This window comes from Coffea eugenioides, chromosome 2 (assembly GCF_003713205.1).
Source record: "Coffea eugenioides isolate CCC68of chromosome 2, Ceug_1.0, whole genome shotgun sequence".
Taxonomy (NCBI): Eukaryota; Viridiplantae; Streptophyta; class Magnoliopsida; order Gentianales; family Rubiaceae; genus Coffea; species Coffea eugenioides.
In genome coordinates, this window is record NC_040036.1 from 60685637 (window position 1) to 60702827 (window position 17191).

Sequence of the window (17191 nt, forward strand, 5' to 3'; positions counted from 1 at the left end):
TCTCAGACCAACCGTAGCTACCATTTATGAAAGCTTACAAGGTTCGAAATTTGAAGAAATGCTGGTTAAAAGTTGGTTTCTCACGGCTAGCATCTTAGCAAAGTACATTCGGGAACAAAAGGAAAGGCAACGAGAAAGGCAACTTTGCCATCTTCTGGTATTCTGATCATAACTGGAGCTACGGTTATCGGATTGAGACAAATTTTATAGCGTTTCGAAGCTAAGACATAGACCTACATTTCTTATGAAGACATCGACACTCAGTTCTTGCATTTTCAAGGTAAAAAATGTACGGTCAGAAGCACCTTCTGTTTCACTCTCTCGGCTGAAGCTAAAAGAATTTCAGCATGGCTTAGCAGCTGCATTTTTCCCTTTTCATTCCTCCTCAGTTTTCTGTTCTAGATTATGTACAAAACATATTGATTCATCTTCAAGTTAACTTAAGCAAAACGGGGCAGATTATGCTCAAAACTCAAAAGGAAAGCTGACTAAAATTCAGCTCTGCGCAAGGCTGCAAAACTGAAGTACCGCAGCTTGCCTCAGAGTTCTTTCACGTATGGTTCTCTCCATTTCACACTCATTAACCTACGACTGACCCCTTAAACTGAATAAGGAAACAAATAATCTGTTGCATGCATCCCATAACGTTATTAACCCAAGAAATTTGACATCAGTTGCAAGTTCCAGCTCAACACTCAGTTTCTGCAATTTTTCTGAGATTTCACAGTTATTGCCCGGCATTTACTTCAGCTACAAGCTCTTCTCACTCAAGTTATCAACCCTGCTCTAAGTTCTCAGGTAAGACAAGAAAATAGCATATAGTTTGAGCTTCTAGCAGAAGATTTCTCCCTACTTTCGGTTAACAAGCTGCATGATCAGTTTTTTTTTCCTCGGATGGAGCTGAAAGGTAACCACTCCCTAAACAAGTTTTCCCTTCAATCAAACTGAATTTTTCTTAGCTACATTCCAGCATTCCACAGTAATATCTAAGTGTACTAGTTGTTTAGAAGGTTATTGCAGTCACGTACCTCGTTCCTTCCTCCTAACGTTTGAAAAAAAATGCAGATCGCACGTTTGGTTTCCTGCTCCTAGCTTCGTCCCTCTAACTCTTGCACCAGCTCTCCCTTTTTTTCTCACGTTTGGCTCGCGGTGTTGAGGCTACCAGCTGAAGAAATGAAGCGAGCCAGTGCCTCTCTCTCACTCTCACTCTCTCGGTTGCAGACTGGAGGCAAAGAGAAACCAGAAATGTTTTCTTTTCCTCTCACTCGATTATGTTTGAGCTGAATGGGTGTCCAAATCACTCTCTCAGCTTTGCTCCTAGTGCGTGGTTGGTAAGAAAAGAAATGAAATGTTTTTTCTTCACTCGGCCACCGCCCAAACAATGTCACCGCTGTCTCTTTTCTTCCCTGATCATCACTTCACTTAGCAACTAAATGGGCAGCTGTCATCCCAGGTGTTATTCACCGCCCCAGCACACAGCCAACCTACTTGTTTTTGTTTTCCTTCCACCGCTTAGATAGCTTCCATTCGGTTCCAATTCAGTCAAGTATTATGCCTCTTTCTGTTTCATTTTATGTAGTACGTTAGTTGGTTTCTTGGCTGCATGGAAGATTAAACAAAGGTCTAAGGTTGGTTTGGTCTTTTTAATTTTTGTTCATTTGTTTGCCAAGAGTCCGTAATTTTATTGTCTCACACATTGATTCAAAATTTCGTTTATTCTAATTTGCATTTACCCTAAAAATTTCTTACATTGATTTTGACACGTTTAGCTTTAAGAAAAACTTATTAGACATGCACTTGTTAAACTTCTAGTGTATGTTACGTGTCTAGTAATATTTGCAATTAACACAATTTATGATATGCACGTCATATATTTATTTAATTCGTAAAATTTTTCTACACTTCTAGACATGTACTTATTGAATTTATTTTTTAAATTCTCAATTATAGGGATTCAATTAGGCATTTAAGGTAACCGTTTATTCGTTATATATAATTTTTCTAATATCAAAGTAAATAAAATAAAATAATTTTAGGATATACATATAATTTTCTCGGGTTCTCACAGTCCATAAATTTAGAATATTAATAATTAGAGGAAAAAACTCCTTTTTTCTTTAGAAAATACCACCTTCAAAATAATAGAAATGAGGGTTGAAAATGAGTTTGAAATTTTGTGCATGTTCAATAATTTTTGAATAATTTTATAAGAAGGTGAAATGAACTTTATAATATCATGAGAGCATTTTGGATTATTCATTCAAAATTTTAACCATTAAATAGTTTTAGTTACCAAAACGGTAAACTCGAGGAAGGTATATGTAATTTTTTAAATCTCAAGAAAATTAGGTGAAATTGTTAAAAACCTCAAGGGAGGTTTCTGAAATTATCCCTTTTTGTCCCTTCCCACTCTCCTATTCCCTCCTTAACCCCCTACCCCAACCCTGCATGCCATGAGGCGAACTCCTGACTTGATAAGTAGGAGCGTAGGTCCCTCACCAATAGTCCAAAGAGGAAAATATGACACATAAAAAATAGAGATAAAAAATGTAGTAAACCATGCAGTCATTGTAATTACGTGCTTACTTTGTGATTAAGCCCTTAATGACTAACAAATAGGGGATCACGTGTTGAGTTTGTGAAGTGATCAACTAACCTGTTATTCTTATTAACATCTTGCTGACAAGGTTGGAGATTATCTTATAAGTAATCGTGAGAACCAGCTTGTTAATACCAACTAAAGAGGAAAACATGAGAGGCAAGTTTCTTGTTGGGGGAGAGGCAAAGTGAGTCACAAGGAGACAAAATGGGTTTTTGAAATAAGGCATTTAATGAAAAAAATGGATTTTTGAATATTGAAAATATGTGAAAAAGGGCCAAAATGGGACTTTTATAAATGCGACAATGTGGGCCTAATAAAATAGTCTAAAAAAGGATTTTTGAGAAAAAGGGAGTTGATACTTGGTATTAAGTTTAAGTGTACCAAATCAACGATAAAAAGTTTTTCATAGAAAAAATGAGAAACCCCTTATTCAGATTACTTTAAATCTTTGAAATTGAGAGAAAAAGGTTTGAAAGTCATGGTTAAAGAAAGAAAAGGCAAAAGATAGATTGATTCCAACCTAAGACATCTTTTCAACCTAATCTAAGCTAATTGTGAGGTTTATCAAATTTTCCTAATCTAACCCTTAAACTAATAATATTTGGATGTTTTTTACATGAATGCAAATCTAAATCTAAAGGAGACATCAGAAGAAACAAAATGTCCCTATAAGATCTAATTAGTCCCAATCATATTAATTGTGAATCCCAATAATAATCCCTTGAAGGGGTCACAAGCATGTAAGGATGAGAGTTGAAGAAAAGACAATTAAAACTTATATATATATTGTGAGGCCCCAGTCCGTTCTTAGGTTTGATATTAGGTTATATTCATTATTTGTGCGGTAACATTAGGTTTTGGGACTAATTCGAAAACCCTAAGTTGGGGTTAGGATTGAAACCCTAGTTTTTGTATTACTTATAAGTTTGAGTGGTCACTACAAGAAAATTGGTCATCAGTGACAACTTTTCTTTGTGACGAAAAAAAGTTGTCACAAAAGTCTATCCTTTATTGACGACTTTCTAACTCGTCACAAACCTCTAATGGGAGCCAACTCATTTGTGACGACTTAGAAAAGTCGTCACTAGTAAATTCCCGCCAAGATTTAGCGAGAGGGCGGGAGTGTTTAGAACAAGCAATAGTGACGACATTAAGAACATCATCACTATTGCTTGGCCTATTTACGGACGACTTTTTGTTGTCGTCACTGATCACTAAAAAAAAGTTATTAGTGACAACATTTTTTAGTGATGACAATATGTCGTCAGAAAAGGGGTTTCTTTAGTCGTGACACCTAAAGTTGTCACAATTCCATCAAAGCAACTAAATGTTTATTGACAACAAGGAGAGTTGTCATAATTGCTCAAAGCAACAGAGTCTTCAGTGACGACCTTGAAAAATGTTGTCACTAAAATGATTTATTCAGTGACAACTTCTAATATCGTCACTGTCACTCAACCGATTCGGATTTAGTGACAAGAATTAATCGTCACTATTTAAAGTACTTATTTCTAAGTCACTTTCATTAATTCTACTGTGCCACCCTAACTTTTACGATTTAGCCCCAAATGTTGTAAAAAATTCCATTAATTCCATTATGATTCCTTAACTTTTACAATTTAGCCCCATATGTAGTACACCGATTTCTTTAATTCTATTATTACTCCCTACCTTTTGTAATTTAGCCCCATATGTAATTCACCAATTTCATTAATTCTACTATGGCACTCTAACTTTTGCAATTTTACCCCCATACGTAATACACCAATTTTATTATTTCTATTATGGCACCCTAGCTTTTACAATTTAGCCCCTATTTTCAAATTAGGAAATTGCGAATGGTATCTTGATAAACTATGCATAAATATTTTATAATTTTCTCAAACTTAAGTAATAATTTGTTATAAACTCTAAAGATATATCTTTCATTACAATAGTTATAAGGCAGGCAGGTCTTTTTATCAATGGAATAAGAAATTTATGTCAGATTTATCCTTTGTACTACATGCCAAGTAGTATTAGCAAAGGAATAACAAAGTACTACAAAGTAATTAACAAAATAGCCTTCAGGGAGTGTAGTTTATGGGCAAATGAGCATTATCTATTCAAAGTACCAACTTTTTATGGGCATTTTACTCTCAAACATATAATTTATGATAAATTTATAAATGTTTGTAAGTAAAATTCAAAAAGTGTTACATTGATTTCTTACAAAACGAAAACTGGCAGGTTATCTTTTCAACATAAATTAAATTTTTTTAAAAAAAGAAATGGCCCATAAAGTACCAACTCTTTGTGGGTTTCCTTTACATGAACAAATATTTTGCTCTTTATGGGCATTTCACTTTGAATCATTTAATTTATGTTAAATACATAAATGTTTGTAAGTAAATTTCAAAAAGTGTTGTACTAATATTTTTATGAAAGGGAAACTGGTAGGTTTTGTATTTAACATAAATTAAATATGTGAAAGCAAAAAAAAAAAGAAATTACCCATAAATCTATATCTTGCAAATGTATTATAAGAAATTTGGTCATTAGTGACAACCAATTGTTATTCTGTTTTTGCTCTCTAATGATTTTTTTAATTATTAGGAACTCAAATTTTGTCATGTAAATTAATATTAGTGCAATAATTTGAAGTGAAATTAACCATTTGAAACAAATCATCTCTCCTTATTATAAAATAAAAAAAATTCTGGAGTTTTGGGCAAAAATAATGAAAAGAAAGATAAGTAAGTTGTAATTTAGTTCACAATTTTGAGAAAGTGATATCAATATTAATATGGGATCAACTGTTTGATGTCATAAAAAAATTACCTATTATGAATATTTTTACAAAAATATTTAAAAGTTGCAAGTAATAATATATTAGTAAAATGTTAATTCAAAACTAAAAAACTTGGGTTGAAATTTTCGTACGAGTAGGGGGGGAAATGTAAGGAATTGAAATTTCATTCAAAGTCAATAGTTTGAGGAGAAGCGCGGAATTGACTTGAACACTTAGTGAAACCAACAACTCGCGGTCATGTTTAGTCATTCACCGAACAAAAGGCTACCAGCCATGAGCCAACAGCCAACAAGCAACACTTAGAACCAAAAAATTTGTACAACTGCTCCTCATCTCTGCCGAGAACCAAAAAACACACTGCTCATCTCTGCCGGAAACATCTCCTCGCCGAGAACCAAGAAACATCTCCTCGCCATCTGCTAATCGATCTTGGCTGGGAAATGATGAAATAGAAGACCACATTTAGCAGCAACTGTCTACAAAAAAAGGTATGCTGATTCTCTTTTGCCTCCCTAATTTTCCCCCAAATGGTTTGCCCCTAATTAATTTCCCCGTTTAGATTTAAATTCCATCCAGACTCGAGAATGATAAGTTTGATATTTTATCCAAAAACTTCGATAGAACTGAAATCTGAGTTAGGAAACGCTCGTCGTCAACTATAGCTGATCAATTAGCTTTAATTTGACACGTACATTTGGCAAAATTTTCTGCTTTTTGATCTAGAGACTGACAAAATAAAACCTTCCGCTGCTAAAAAAACTTAGTTGTTTGATTGGTTATTCATTGAAAACTTTACAAGATTTCGATCTGCTATATGTTTCTGTAGTATGATAAACAGATTATTTATGGGGTTTAAAATAGAAAGGTCAACTTTAGCTTCTCCAACTGCTATATATTTGCATCTCGCCTTGTGTGTGTGTGTGTGTTCCCCTTGTTTTGGCTAATTTCTTGGTATTCTGTGCATTTCACTTTGTCATTCTTCTCAGTCTATTCTTGTTTAGAGGCTTGTGAAGTACTTGTTAAATGTTGTCGAGTCGAAGGAGGCAGGGACCTAGAAATTTGTTGTTAGTGATACTGATCGGAGGTGGCATGGCATGCTTACAATAACGCTGATAAATTGCAAGGAAGCTTGTGGATCCCTTGATACAGTCTCAAGTTTAGGACTTTTTTCAAGTGAATTGAGAGATAAAACCAGTACAACTGACCAAATATACTTGGCCATTACTATCCAGATTTATTCTTCACCTTTCTTTGTTCTATTTTATTGGTCTTCTGTAGGAAGTAATGCAAAGCATTCTAAGATGTCGTATTTCAGTTTCACATTTTTCATGGAAGTTCATCTGGTAGGTTTTAGAAAGACCGAGTAGTAATGTTCCCATTCGTAATTTTGATTTGTTGGGTAATGCGGAATATTAGTAGCAGCAGACTGCGGTTTTGCACACGGACTTGGATGGCATGGGTGCATTGTGAATTACGTGATGTTCTAGCACAAGTTATTGGATACGGAAGGTGGATGCCATAGCATTGATTTTGCAATTTGACTTCTTAGGGGAATGAATGGTGGTGATTTCAAGTCGTGCAAGCCACTTACTCTTCATGTATAGATTGAAACTTCTTTTTCAGCTTCTCGACTCAGAATAGCTTCTTCTTTAATTTACTTGCACATAAAACGAAACGATGCCATGAATTTGCTGGCAAATTGGAAAGTTATTTGGAACTTGTATGTATGCCTTTCAGACCTTGTGCCCTGCCCTGTGTACGAGTTGGGCGCAAGGATAAAGGTTTCGCTTCCTAGTTATGATGCCTTTTCGTGCACCAGTCATCCCTCATGCTAACACAACGAAAGGGAAAACTTGTTTCCACCCCATTCTGCCCCCTAAACTCCCGCTTGGGTTATCCAGACTTCCCCTGCTACTGGTATCCGAAGTTACAGGTTGACTGACTTTTTGTATTTTCCCCAGCTCCTTACATATATCATCTTGCTTAACACTGGACATATTTTTGCTAAAAAATACAGATGACTTCTCCAAAATGATAATTTGACCTGAGCCTTCCTCGTATCTCTTCAGCAAGTACATTAGCTCCTTAGCCTGACTGGGCTCAGCTTTACAAAATATTAGAGAATCATCAGCAAAAAATAAATGAGAGATTGATGGTCCTCTTCTGCTGATCGTCATTCCAGTGATTTTCTTGCCATCTTCTGCTCTCTTAAGTAGATTTGACAGCCCTGCAGAGCACAAAAGGAATAGATAAGGTGACAAAAGAACATACATACAAACAATATACATACAAAAGAACATCAATTTAGGCACATTATCAGAAACTAGTCATATATCTATATGTATTTTTTTTAAAACCTGTAACTGTAGGGTTCTAGATAGCAGTGCAATCACCGCGCCAACACAAATATTTAATGTCCAAAACTGTAACTAAACAAGACAAATAAAACATTAAACCCAACTCAAAAATTGCAACATCTTACTACTAGTTTTGCAAGTAAAATGTTACCCTCCCAAAGACGCTAATAGTAGCAAAATTAGGCAGTAGTAGCCGCCTGGGCAGCAATCCTTTTCCTTTGTTCCTCTATAACTGACAACTTGATACCTTTGCCCTTTGGGGGAGACACCCAGGGCTTTGCACCTTTTCCAATGATGAAGACATTACCAAGACGAGTAGCAAACTCGTGACCTGTGGCATCTTGGACATGGATGGTCTCAAAGCTTCCCTTATGTTTCTCTCTATTCTTGATTACTCCAACCCAACCTCTGTTCCTTCCCCCAGTCACCATGACAACATTCCCAACATCAAACTTGATGAATTCAGTAATCTTGTTGTTCTCCAGGTCAAGTTTGATGGTGTCATTGGCCTTGATGAGTGGGTCTGGGTAACGAATGGCTAAACCATCATAGGTATTCAGGTATGGCTTGCCCTTCTGTCCAAACTGTACTGATCGAACCTTACACAGCTTAAACTTTGCCTCCTCATCCCTGAAACTTCTGGTTTGATTAGCTGGCCCTGGCTATGTTGTTAACTAAGCTGATATGGTGATCATTGTCTGTGTGGCCCGGGATACAGTAGTGCTTGCCAAGAAAATCTCACAAGACTCCAGAATTAATTCCTATCTGCCTTACATTGTGTTTTGCATTGCACACAGCCTCCTCACATGCTTACATTGTGACATGTTTGAATTTAGTAATAGCTGTGTTGTATTTTGTTTAATTTTTATTATTGTTGTATGGGAAGATTAATTTCCTATATTTATTATATGTGTTGTTGTAATATCATGGTTGCATATTTTTTTGTGTTAGGATCAACGGTGCTTTTGAAAAAACATGGATAGGAGTTGGATGACAATTAAAGATTACTTGCATCCTAGATATTTGGCAGGAGTGAAAGAATTCGTTCAGTTCGCTTATTTAGGCAAGGATCCCACATATAAGCTCCCTTGTCCATGTAAAGGGTGCAACAACTTTGAGGATCAAACTATGGAGGTCATGAAAAGTCATTTGTGTGGGGGAATTGTTGAGAGCTATACTAGGTGGGTATATCATGGTGAAAGGTTTGAGGATTCTGATGAGGATGAAGATGATAACATAGTTTTAGATGAAGAAAACAGTGAGTCAGATGATATTCAAGAAATGTTAAATGACGTTGGTACTGCAAACTTTGGCGAGAATTGGAGAAATTCGGGGGAACATAATAGGGATATACCAAATAAGCAAGAGGGGGAAGCAAGTAAGTTTCTTAGATTATTATCTGAAGCTGAAAAAAGTCTCTACCCGGGTTGTGATAAGTACTCAAAACTTTCCTTTGTTGTCCATATCCTTCATTTGAAAACTATGAATCGGTGGACTTGCAAATCCATCGATATGCTGCTGAAATTCCTCATTCAAGTCTTCCCCATGGCATCAATTCCTAGCTCATACTATGATGCAAAAAATTTAATTCGTGAGCTAGGACTCAAGTGTGAAAAAATACATGCATGTGAAAATGATTGTGCACTTTATTGGAAAGAAAATGAAAGCCTCGATCACTGCCCAAATGAAAAATGTAAAGCACCTCGTTATAAATCCCCGGGTTCTAAAATTCCTAGAAAAGTGCTTCGCTATTTCCCCTTAAAGTCAAGGTTGCAAAGACTATTCATAAACAAGGAGATAGCTCAAGATATGAGGTGGCATAAAGAGAGACGCGTTCCCAAGGAAAACACAATGACACACCCTGCTGACTCAATAGCTTGGAAGGAGTTTGATAACAGTCACCCATCTTTTGCCGAAGATTCTCGTAATGTTAGGTTGGGGCTTTCAACTGATGGTTTCAATCCCTATGGAAACATGAATAATGCATATAGTATATGGCTTGTAATCCTTGTTCCTTACAATCTACCACCTTGGAAATGCTTAAAGGACCCTTTTTTCCTGTTATCAATGATTATTCCAGGTCCTAAGTGCATAGGAAATGATATGGATATATTTTTTAGGCCTCTAATTGATGAGTTGAAAGAGTTTTTTGACACTGGCTTTGAGACTTATGATGCAGCCGTGGGGGAAAAATTTATGTTACGGGCTGCTCTATTGTGGACTATAAGTGATTTTCCAGCATATGCCTATTTGTCAGGGTGGAGTACGAAAGGTTATAAGGCCTGTCCTATTTGTTTAGATGATACAACCAGTGTATATCTGAGAAATGGATTAAAATGTTGCTATATGGGGCACCGGCGATTTTTGCCAGCGGACCATAAATGGCGCAGAGAAAGAAAGTCATTTAATGGCAAGAGTGATCTTAGACAGCCTGTTAGAACTTTATCCGGTGAAGAAATCTTTGAACAACTTCAAGAGTTTGATCAAATGGTGTTTGGTAAGGCACCTGAATTGCTTAAAGAGAAGAAAAGAAAACGCATGCAAAATCAGTCAAATTGGTTGAAGAAAAGCATTTTTTTTGAGCTGCCATATTGGAGTACTAACAAAATTAGACACAACTTGGACATTATGCATATCGTGAAGAATGTGTGTGAAATTTTGTTGGCTACAGTGATGGGTACGGGACACAAAAATAGGGACACTTGGCAAGCTAGAGAGGATTTGAAGGAAATGAGATTGAGGGAAGAATTGCATCTTCAAACTCAAGGGGATTCAAAGGTGATGCCCGCTGCATGCTACACTCTTTCACGCAGCGAAAAACAAAAACTATGCCAGTTTTTGAGCTCACTCAAGTTCCCCGATGGATTTGCCTCAAACATATCTCATTGTGTTAAGCCAAAAGAGTGCCAAATTTCAGGGATGAAGAGTCATGATTATCATGTATTCTTGCAACGTCTACTTCCATTAGCAATTAGAGGCATGCTGCCAAAGGATGTTTCCCAAACTTTGGTAGAACTAAGCAATTTTTTTAGGAAAATTTGTTCCAGGACTCTTTATGTAGATGAGTTAGATGCACAGGAGAAAAACATTGTTGTAATACTCTGCAAACTTGAAAAAATTTTCCCTCCAAATTTCTTCGATGTAATGGTCCATTTAATGGTCCATTTACCTGCTGAAGCAAAACTTGCTGGCCCAGCACAATACCGGTGGATGTTCCCATTTGAGAGGTAGTGTAAAGGCTATTTTAAGACTGAATCTTCTTTTGCTTCCTAGGGTCGTACTGCTGTGACATCTTATGGCTGCATTTTTGTGACACAGAAAAATGGGTCAATACAAAGGTTATGTGCACAACAGAGCTCGACCGGAAGGATGCATTGTTGAGCGTTACTTGGATGATGAATGTCTAACATTCATTTCCAGGTACTTGCACAATGTTCCTACAATATTTAATGAACCAGAAAGAAACACCGAACGCTTTGAGGCTGCTGGAAAGTTGTCTATTTTTTCTGGAATGGCTCGGCCTTTTGGGGCAGCAACATTTTGTTGCTTAAGTGAATCAGAGTTGATGAAAATACATTTATTCATCTTGAAAAATTGTGAAGAAATTGATGATTACATAAGGTAATAAATTTATTACCTTATGTATATGAGAAGTGTTATATGTTTAGTCAATTATAGCACTAACCGTAGCACATAGATAACTAATAATACTATTGTATAGGATGCACAAAGAATTGCTTCAGCAGCAAAATGTGTCGAATGTAGAGCAGATGCACGATTTAGAGTTTCCAAAGTGGTTTGAAGATCGTGTAAGTATGGAACAAACTACTAGAAAACTTGTGGTATTTATATAGTTGTTAATTTGTTCAGTCATTCTAATTTCTTATTTGGGTCATATAGGTCACTTACATGCATACACAAGGCAGATGCTGTGATGAATTGTTGTCTTTGGCCAAAGGACTGGATTTTAGAGTGATCAAATATCCTGGTTGTAATGTCAATGGGTTTAGATTTCATACCAAAACACGTGAGGTAGACAGAAAAACCCAGAATAGTGGCATTATGGTGAAGGGTGAGCATGCTGATGTAGAAATAAACTTCTATGGTGCTATTACAGATATCTTAGAGGTTGAATACTCCTTCAGTCAAAGCCGAGTAGTTCTGTTCAAGTGTGATTGGTGGGACTTGAAAAATAGCTCATGTCTTAAAATAGACAAACAGAGTAATCTAAGCAGCGTCAATTTGTCAAAAAAATGGTATATAGACCAGCCATTTGTATTCGCTTCCCAAGCCGAACAGGTCTTTTACGTAAAGGATATGAGGCTTGGAGGTGATTGGCATGTTGTCGAGTCAGTCTGTCCACGTTCATCATATGCTGTTCTTGAAAAGGATGAGGATAAATCATGTGAAGAAGAACAAGTTTACCAAGAAGATTATCTTGAAGACCTAATTGGGGTTCAAGAGAATGTCGATTTGTCTAACTTGAAAAGAGGTGATATGCTAGCTGATGAAGCTGTAGAAACTAGCATCCTAAATTCTGATTCTTCAGCTAAACATGCCAGGAAAATGGATGATTTTTTTGTTGATGATGATGAGATTCAGCAATTGAGCTCGAGTGAAGATGAAAGTGAAAAATTTGTAGAAAGTGATGACTATGAGTCTGACTAAACGATGTTGTAAATAACATTTTCAGTTTCTATTTATAGTTACAATGTAACTTTTGGTTCAAATCAAGTGTATTTCTTGTCTTGAATTATTTTTAGTCACTCTTATCTTCTAATTTGCAATATCTATTGTAAAATACAAGGCATATTAATTAAGTTCCTCCTTCGGGTGAGCATGCTGGTAATTGTACCTTGTCCTGGCATTTTAGACATATTTAGTCTAAATGCATGGCTGATTGATATCTTTTTATCATGTAGTTACATGGCTGGGCCAGGGAAGAAAGGAAAATGTCCTATGCGACCAACTCGAGGTGCTGAAATACCTAATGCAGCAGAAGCTAGAGAAAAAATAGGTGAACAGGTGATGAAAATTGACTTTGCTATGTACTTGTACCTTCACTTCTTTATACCATTGGTTTTAAACAATTAAGCATCTAAACCTGCTGTGTATTTCTTACCTGCTGAATAGCAAGTTGGTGGCCCAAAAGATAGTCTGGCTAGCAATGCCAATAATGGTGTACAACTCAGCCTATCTAGAAAGTCAGTTCAAATTCGCCTATTTGATGAGACTGAGGTTAGTTCTTACTTTTGGTAGTTGGCAATATTTGAAAAATACATTTCTAATGTGTAGTTGGCTGGATTTTAGGATCCTACTACCTCAAATGGTCGCAAAACTGCTACAGGATCATCAAGACATGAGTTGACAACTCCTACATCTATTGAGCAGCAAAATACTACTCCTACTTCAGTACAAGTCGGATCTAACCAGTCCATTGCTTGTGGAAGTGACCGGATTAATGAGAGCGATGATGTTCAACAGAATGATACCGGTATATGAGATTTACTTGTAATTTATATTACACAGCTAATTTCATTTCAGATTTTTTCACTCACATTCATAACTGTGTACTATGTTTTGGGTAGGTGGTATCAATGTAACTAGGAAAAGAGGATATACTCGCAATATTGCACTGTCCAAGGAAAAGAAGGCCGGCAAAAAGGTAAAAGTCCAGGTCTCTGAAGTTAGTGGAAGAGTAATTGGAGAAGGGGCACAACAGTACATCTCAGAGACAAGTTGTGTCATTCGTAAAGATGGCAAATGGAAAGCAGAAAAATGGTCCAAACTGGCCAGCTCTGATAGAGAAGGAATGCTAAAACTTGTTAATGTAAGTGAAATTGTTTTGAAGGCTTGTTTTTCTTCTTCACTTGGTAACAACTAGTTCTGCAACAGGACATTTATGCACTTTTTCTGACATTTACAATAAATTTTTTACTCATATTTCAGAATAGTTTTGCTTATGATGAAGGAGAACATGTTAAGCCAGCACTTCTTAAGCAGTTAAATACACAGTACAGAAGTCGACGATACAATTTTCACAAGATTTTCAAGAAATTTAGTACAAAAAGAGGAAGCACTTGCAAATCGTCCACAATATGTTGAAGAATCTGATTGGATTTACCTTTGTGACTATTTCTGTAGTCTAAATTTTATGGTATAGACGCCGACTTTTGATCATTTACTATTGTTCTTTCTCATGTTTTTTGTGTGTTAAATTTTGATCACGGCTGAACTTGATAAGTGCAGAAGATAAGTGAGAGGAACAAGATCAATAGATCAAAGCAAAAAACTGCTCATACAGCTGGAACAAAATCCTTTCTTCGTCATAAAGCTGACCGGGTATTTGATTATCTTGAAGACATGTCTTTTGGATTGTTTAGGCAGGTTATTTAACTTCTTATTGTAACAGGAAGCACAAGAAGGGAGGGAAGTTGGACCAATAGAACTTTATGACATCACCCATTACAGCAAGAAGAAGAATGCAATGGTTGACGAAACATCTGCTATGAACTTAGTAAGAAAAATGGAATTGGTACATGGTATATTGTTGTACAACTCTTATGAAAGTCTAACTTCAGAATTTACCTTTGTGACAGAGCATGATGAAGGAGAAAAAGTTGGAATCTGAATCCAGTGGTGCAAATAGGACTGAAGAAGACATTTCCATTGAAGTAACTGGACGTGTAACCGGATACGTACATGGCCGTGGTCCCTCCAAAGCTGGAATAATTGCCCAAAAGCTTGCAGAGATAGATGATTTCAAGAAAAGAGCAGAACAAGCGGAGAAGCGCTCAGCTGAGTTGGAAATAACAGTCCAATCTCAACAACAACTTATGGAGAAGCTTGTGAACCAGCAAAGTGAAATGCAGAACCAACAAAGTGAAATGCAAGATCTCCTTAAATCTTTGAAAGCACAGCTGCAAGCCAACAAGTAAGACGATGAAGGCACATCTGAACGAACTGATTGGTAAGCAATTTTCAACTATATATACTTGTCGAAATAGATATAATGGCTGCTATGGTTTAAAGTTAACATACGTTATTGCAATTTAGTTATTGGTAGGTGACAATATTAACTTGTAATATCAAGACTGAGGAGGGACATTTAAGAATTACTTCTGTCAACACAAGGTTCTAATCAGATGGTGTTTTGATCTTGGGAGTACATTTGTGGCTTTATCATAGCTTTGTTATCATGAAACAATAACATTACACAAAAAAAAGCTTCAATAGTGTTTCTGTTTCATGATATTAATTTGAGGAGCACAGAAGGGCTAAAGAATAGAAAAGATTATTATTGTCATTTGGCCAATGAGTTAGCTAAAAACTTAAAATATTGTCATGTTTAAGACGTTTTATGGTCAAGATACAGAAACGCTTGCATCTTGCAGGTTTCAAAGGTTCATGGCAATTCTGGACCTGTCTCTCCCTTTCATTCTTGTAGGTGCCACTTATTATTCTCAGTGTTTTGAACACAAACTAGTGTAGTGTCTATGTCACTACTGGTCGTTGTGGACAGAGTAGGAAGATTTGATATCTGCTTACTAATTTAGGTTAGGAATGAACAGCAAAAACAAAATACTGATTTAGCTTTTTGAATACTTGCTAAACATTAATTTCATGCAATTTCCAGTTAAGCCTAATGATTTGCTATGTGGTGTCCTGATTCTAGTTTTTCTGTTTTGCAATTGCTGCATTCATTACGGTGCCCTCATACCATAATCTTGTTTTGCCTAAGTTTTGGTTGATCGAATTCTTGAAAACTCTCAAAATAGATGTGTAAAAAAAAATTTATGTTTCTTCTCAAAGAAATTTTGATTTGATTCTTGGATTTTTTGGAACCGACGATACCAAATTCATACAATTATCTTGGGTTAGTTGCTTATGGCTAATTTTACTAGCCATTGAATTTTTTTTTTATTGTTTTTCCGGATGCCAGCAAGTTGGATTTGATTACCAGTAAGCAAGCCAGTAAATAGTAACATATCTGTTTAGTCTAATAAAGCAATTAGAATGGTTCAGCAAAACATACGTAACAGATGAGACTAATTAAATCTCAATCTAGAGTAAATCTACCAATAGGATTCTACTGAAGTTCTGCTTAGGTCCCACCCCCCAAAAAAAGAAAAAGAAAAAGAAAAAATAATTTTCTGTTTGCCGAGACCAAAAATGTGGTGTCATGTACTTTACTTACAAAGGGAGAGAGAGAGACAGAGAGAAGCTAGACCTGAAAGGACAATACATGTTTTTATAGTATTTACAAAACAAAATATTTACGAGTGTCTTGTCGTCTGCGGTTAGCAAATTTTCACATCACAACACACTTGTCTTTGGATGACTTTGTCTCCTGCAATTGCTGCATTCATTACGGTGGTATCATATTAGTGAATGCTGCATTCATTACGGTGGTATCATATTAGTGAATGCTTGTTACTTTTGTTGTTTATTTAGCAATTAGAGACTGTTTTGCTTTTGTCACCTGATAACTTTACTAATAACTTTACTACTTTATTGCAGATACATTGCTCATTTTGGAGGTTTCAAAGAAGATTAGCAGTACGGCTTACATGTCGGCTCAAAAACTGTGGTTATAGTGCTGTCTTAAGTTTAGAAAATGTTTCAGAAGCACAGGATATGTTTTGGGACTTGGAATATGTTTTTTAGTGCAGCCTTGACTTATATGAGTAGTATTTGTTCTACTCAAACTTATGAAACTATTTGTACTATGATGTTGCACTTATTTATGACATTTGAATATTTAATATATTATTTTGGCATATTCTATTGTAACTGGTGCCTACATTTGTTATTTATTAAACATTGCTGATATTTTCATTTTTTAGATATTATTGTAGTAGGAAAGTCATGTGTAAGGTGTTGTAAATGAGTAGTATTTTTCTAGGCAGGAGGTCTTTATTGACAATTGTTATTGTCACTCAATCAAAACTGTCTATTGATAAGGGATTGTTGCCACAGTTGATCAGGGGTTTATTGACAACAAAGTTGTCACTAGGGGTTTATTGACAACAAAGTTGTCACTAATTCCCCTATGCCTTCACTATCGTGCCTTCATGCATCACTTGCATCACTGACAAGAGAAGGTGTTGTCACTAGATTTATAGATTTTACTGATGACATATATTGTCATAAAAAGTTTCATTCAGTGACGACTCTAATTAGAGTCGTCACTGTATACTTTCATCTTTTACTGACGACATAGATTGTCATAAAAAAGGTTCTATTTACTGACGACTTTAAAGTCGTCACTGTATACTTTTACCGACGGAGATTCAGTGACGACCTTGCGACAACTGAAATGTTGTCAATAATGGTCATCAGTGACGACTTTTTGATTATTTGTGACGAAAAGTAGTTATCACTGATGACCAAAATTCTTGTAGTGGGTGATTAAAGCTAGTTATGCTAGTGTGTGTGTTT

The 17191-nt window shown here is 36.0% G+C and overlaps 1 protein-coding gene across 1 annotated transcript; it reads right to left on the reverse strand.

Annotated features, from left to right (window-relative positions):
• Positions 1-7929: 7929 nt before the first annotated feature.
• LOC113759993 (40S ribosomal protein S4-like) lies at positions 7930-8574 on the reverse strand. The gene is made up of 2 exons (XM_027302571.1): positions 8565-8574; positions 7930-8408 (listed from the first exon to the last, which is right to left on the reverse strand). The coding sequence occupies exons 1-2, from the start codon at positions 8572-8574 to the stop codon at positions 7930-7932; spliced, it is 489 nt and encodes a 162-aa protein (XP_027158372.1).
• Positions 8575-17191: the final 8617 nt, after the last annotated feature.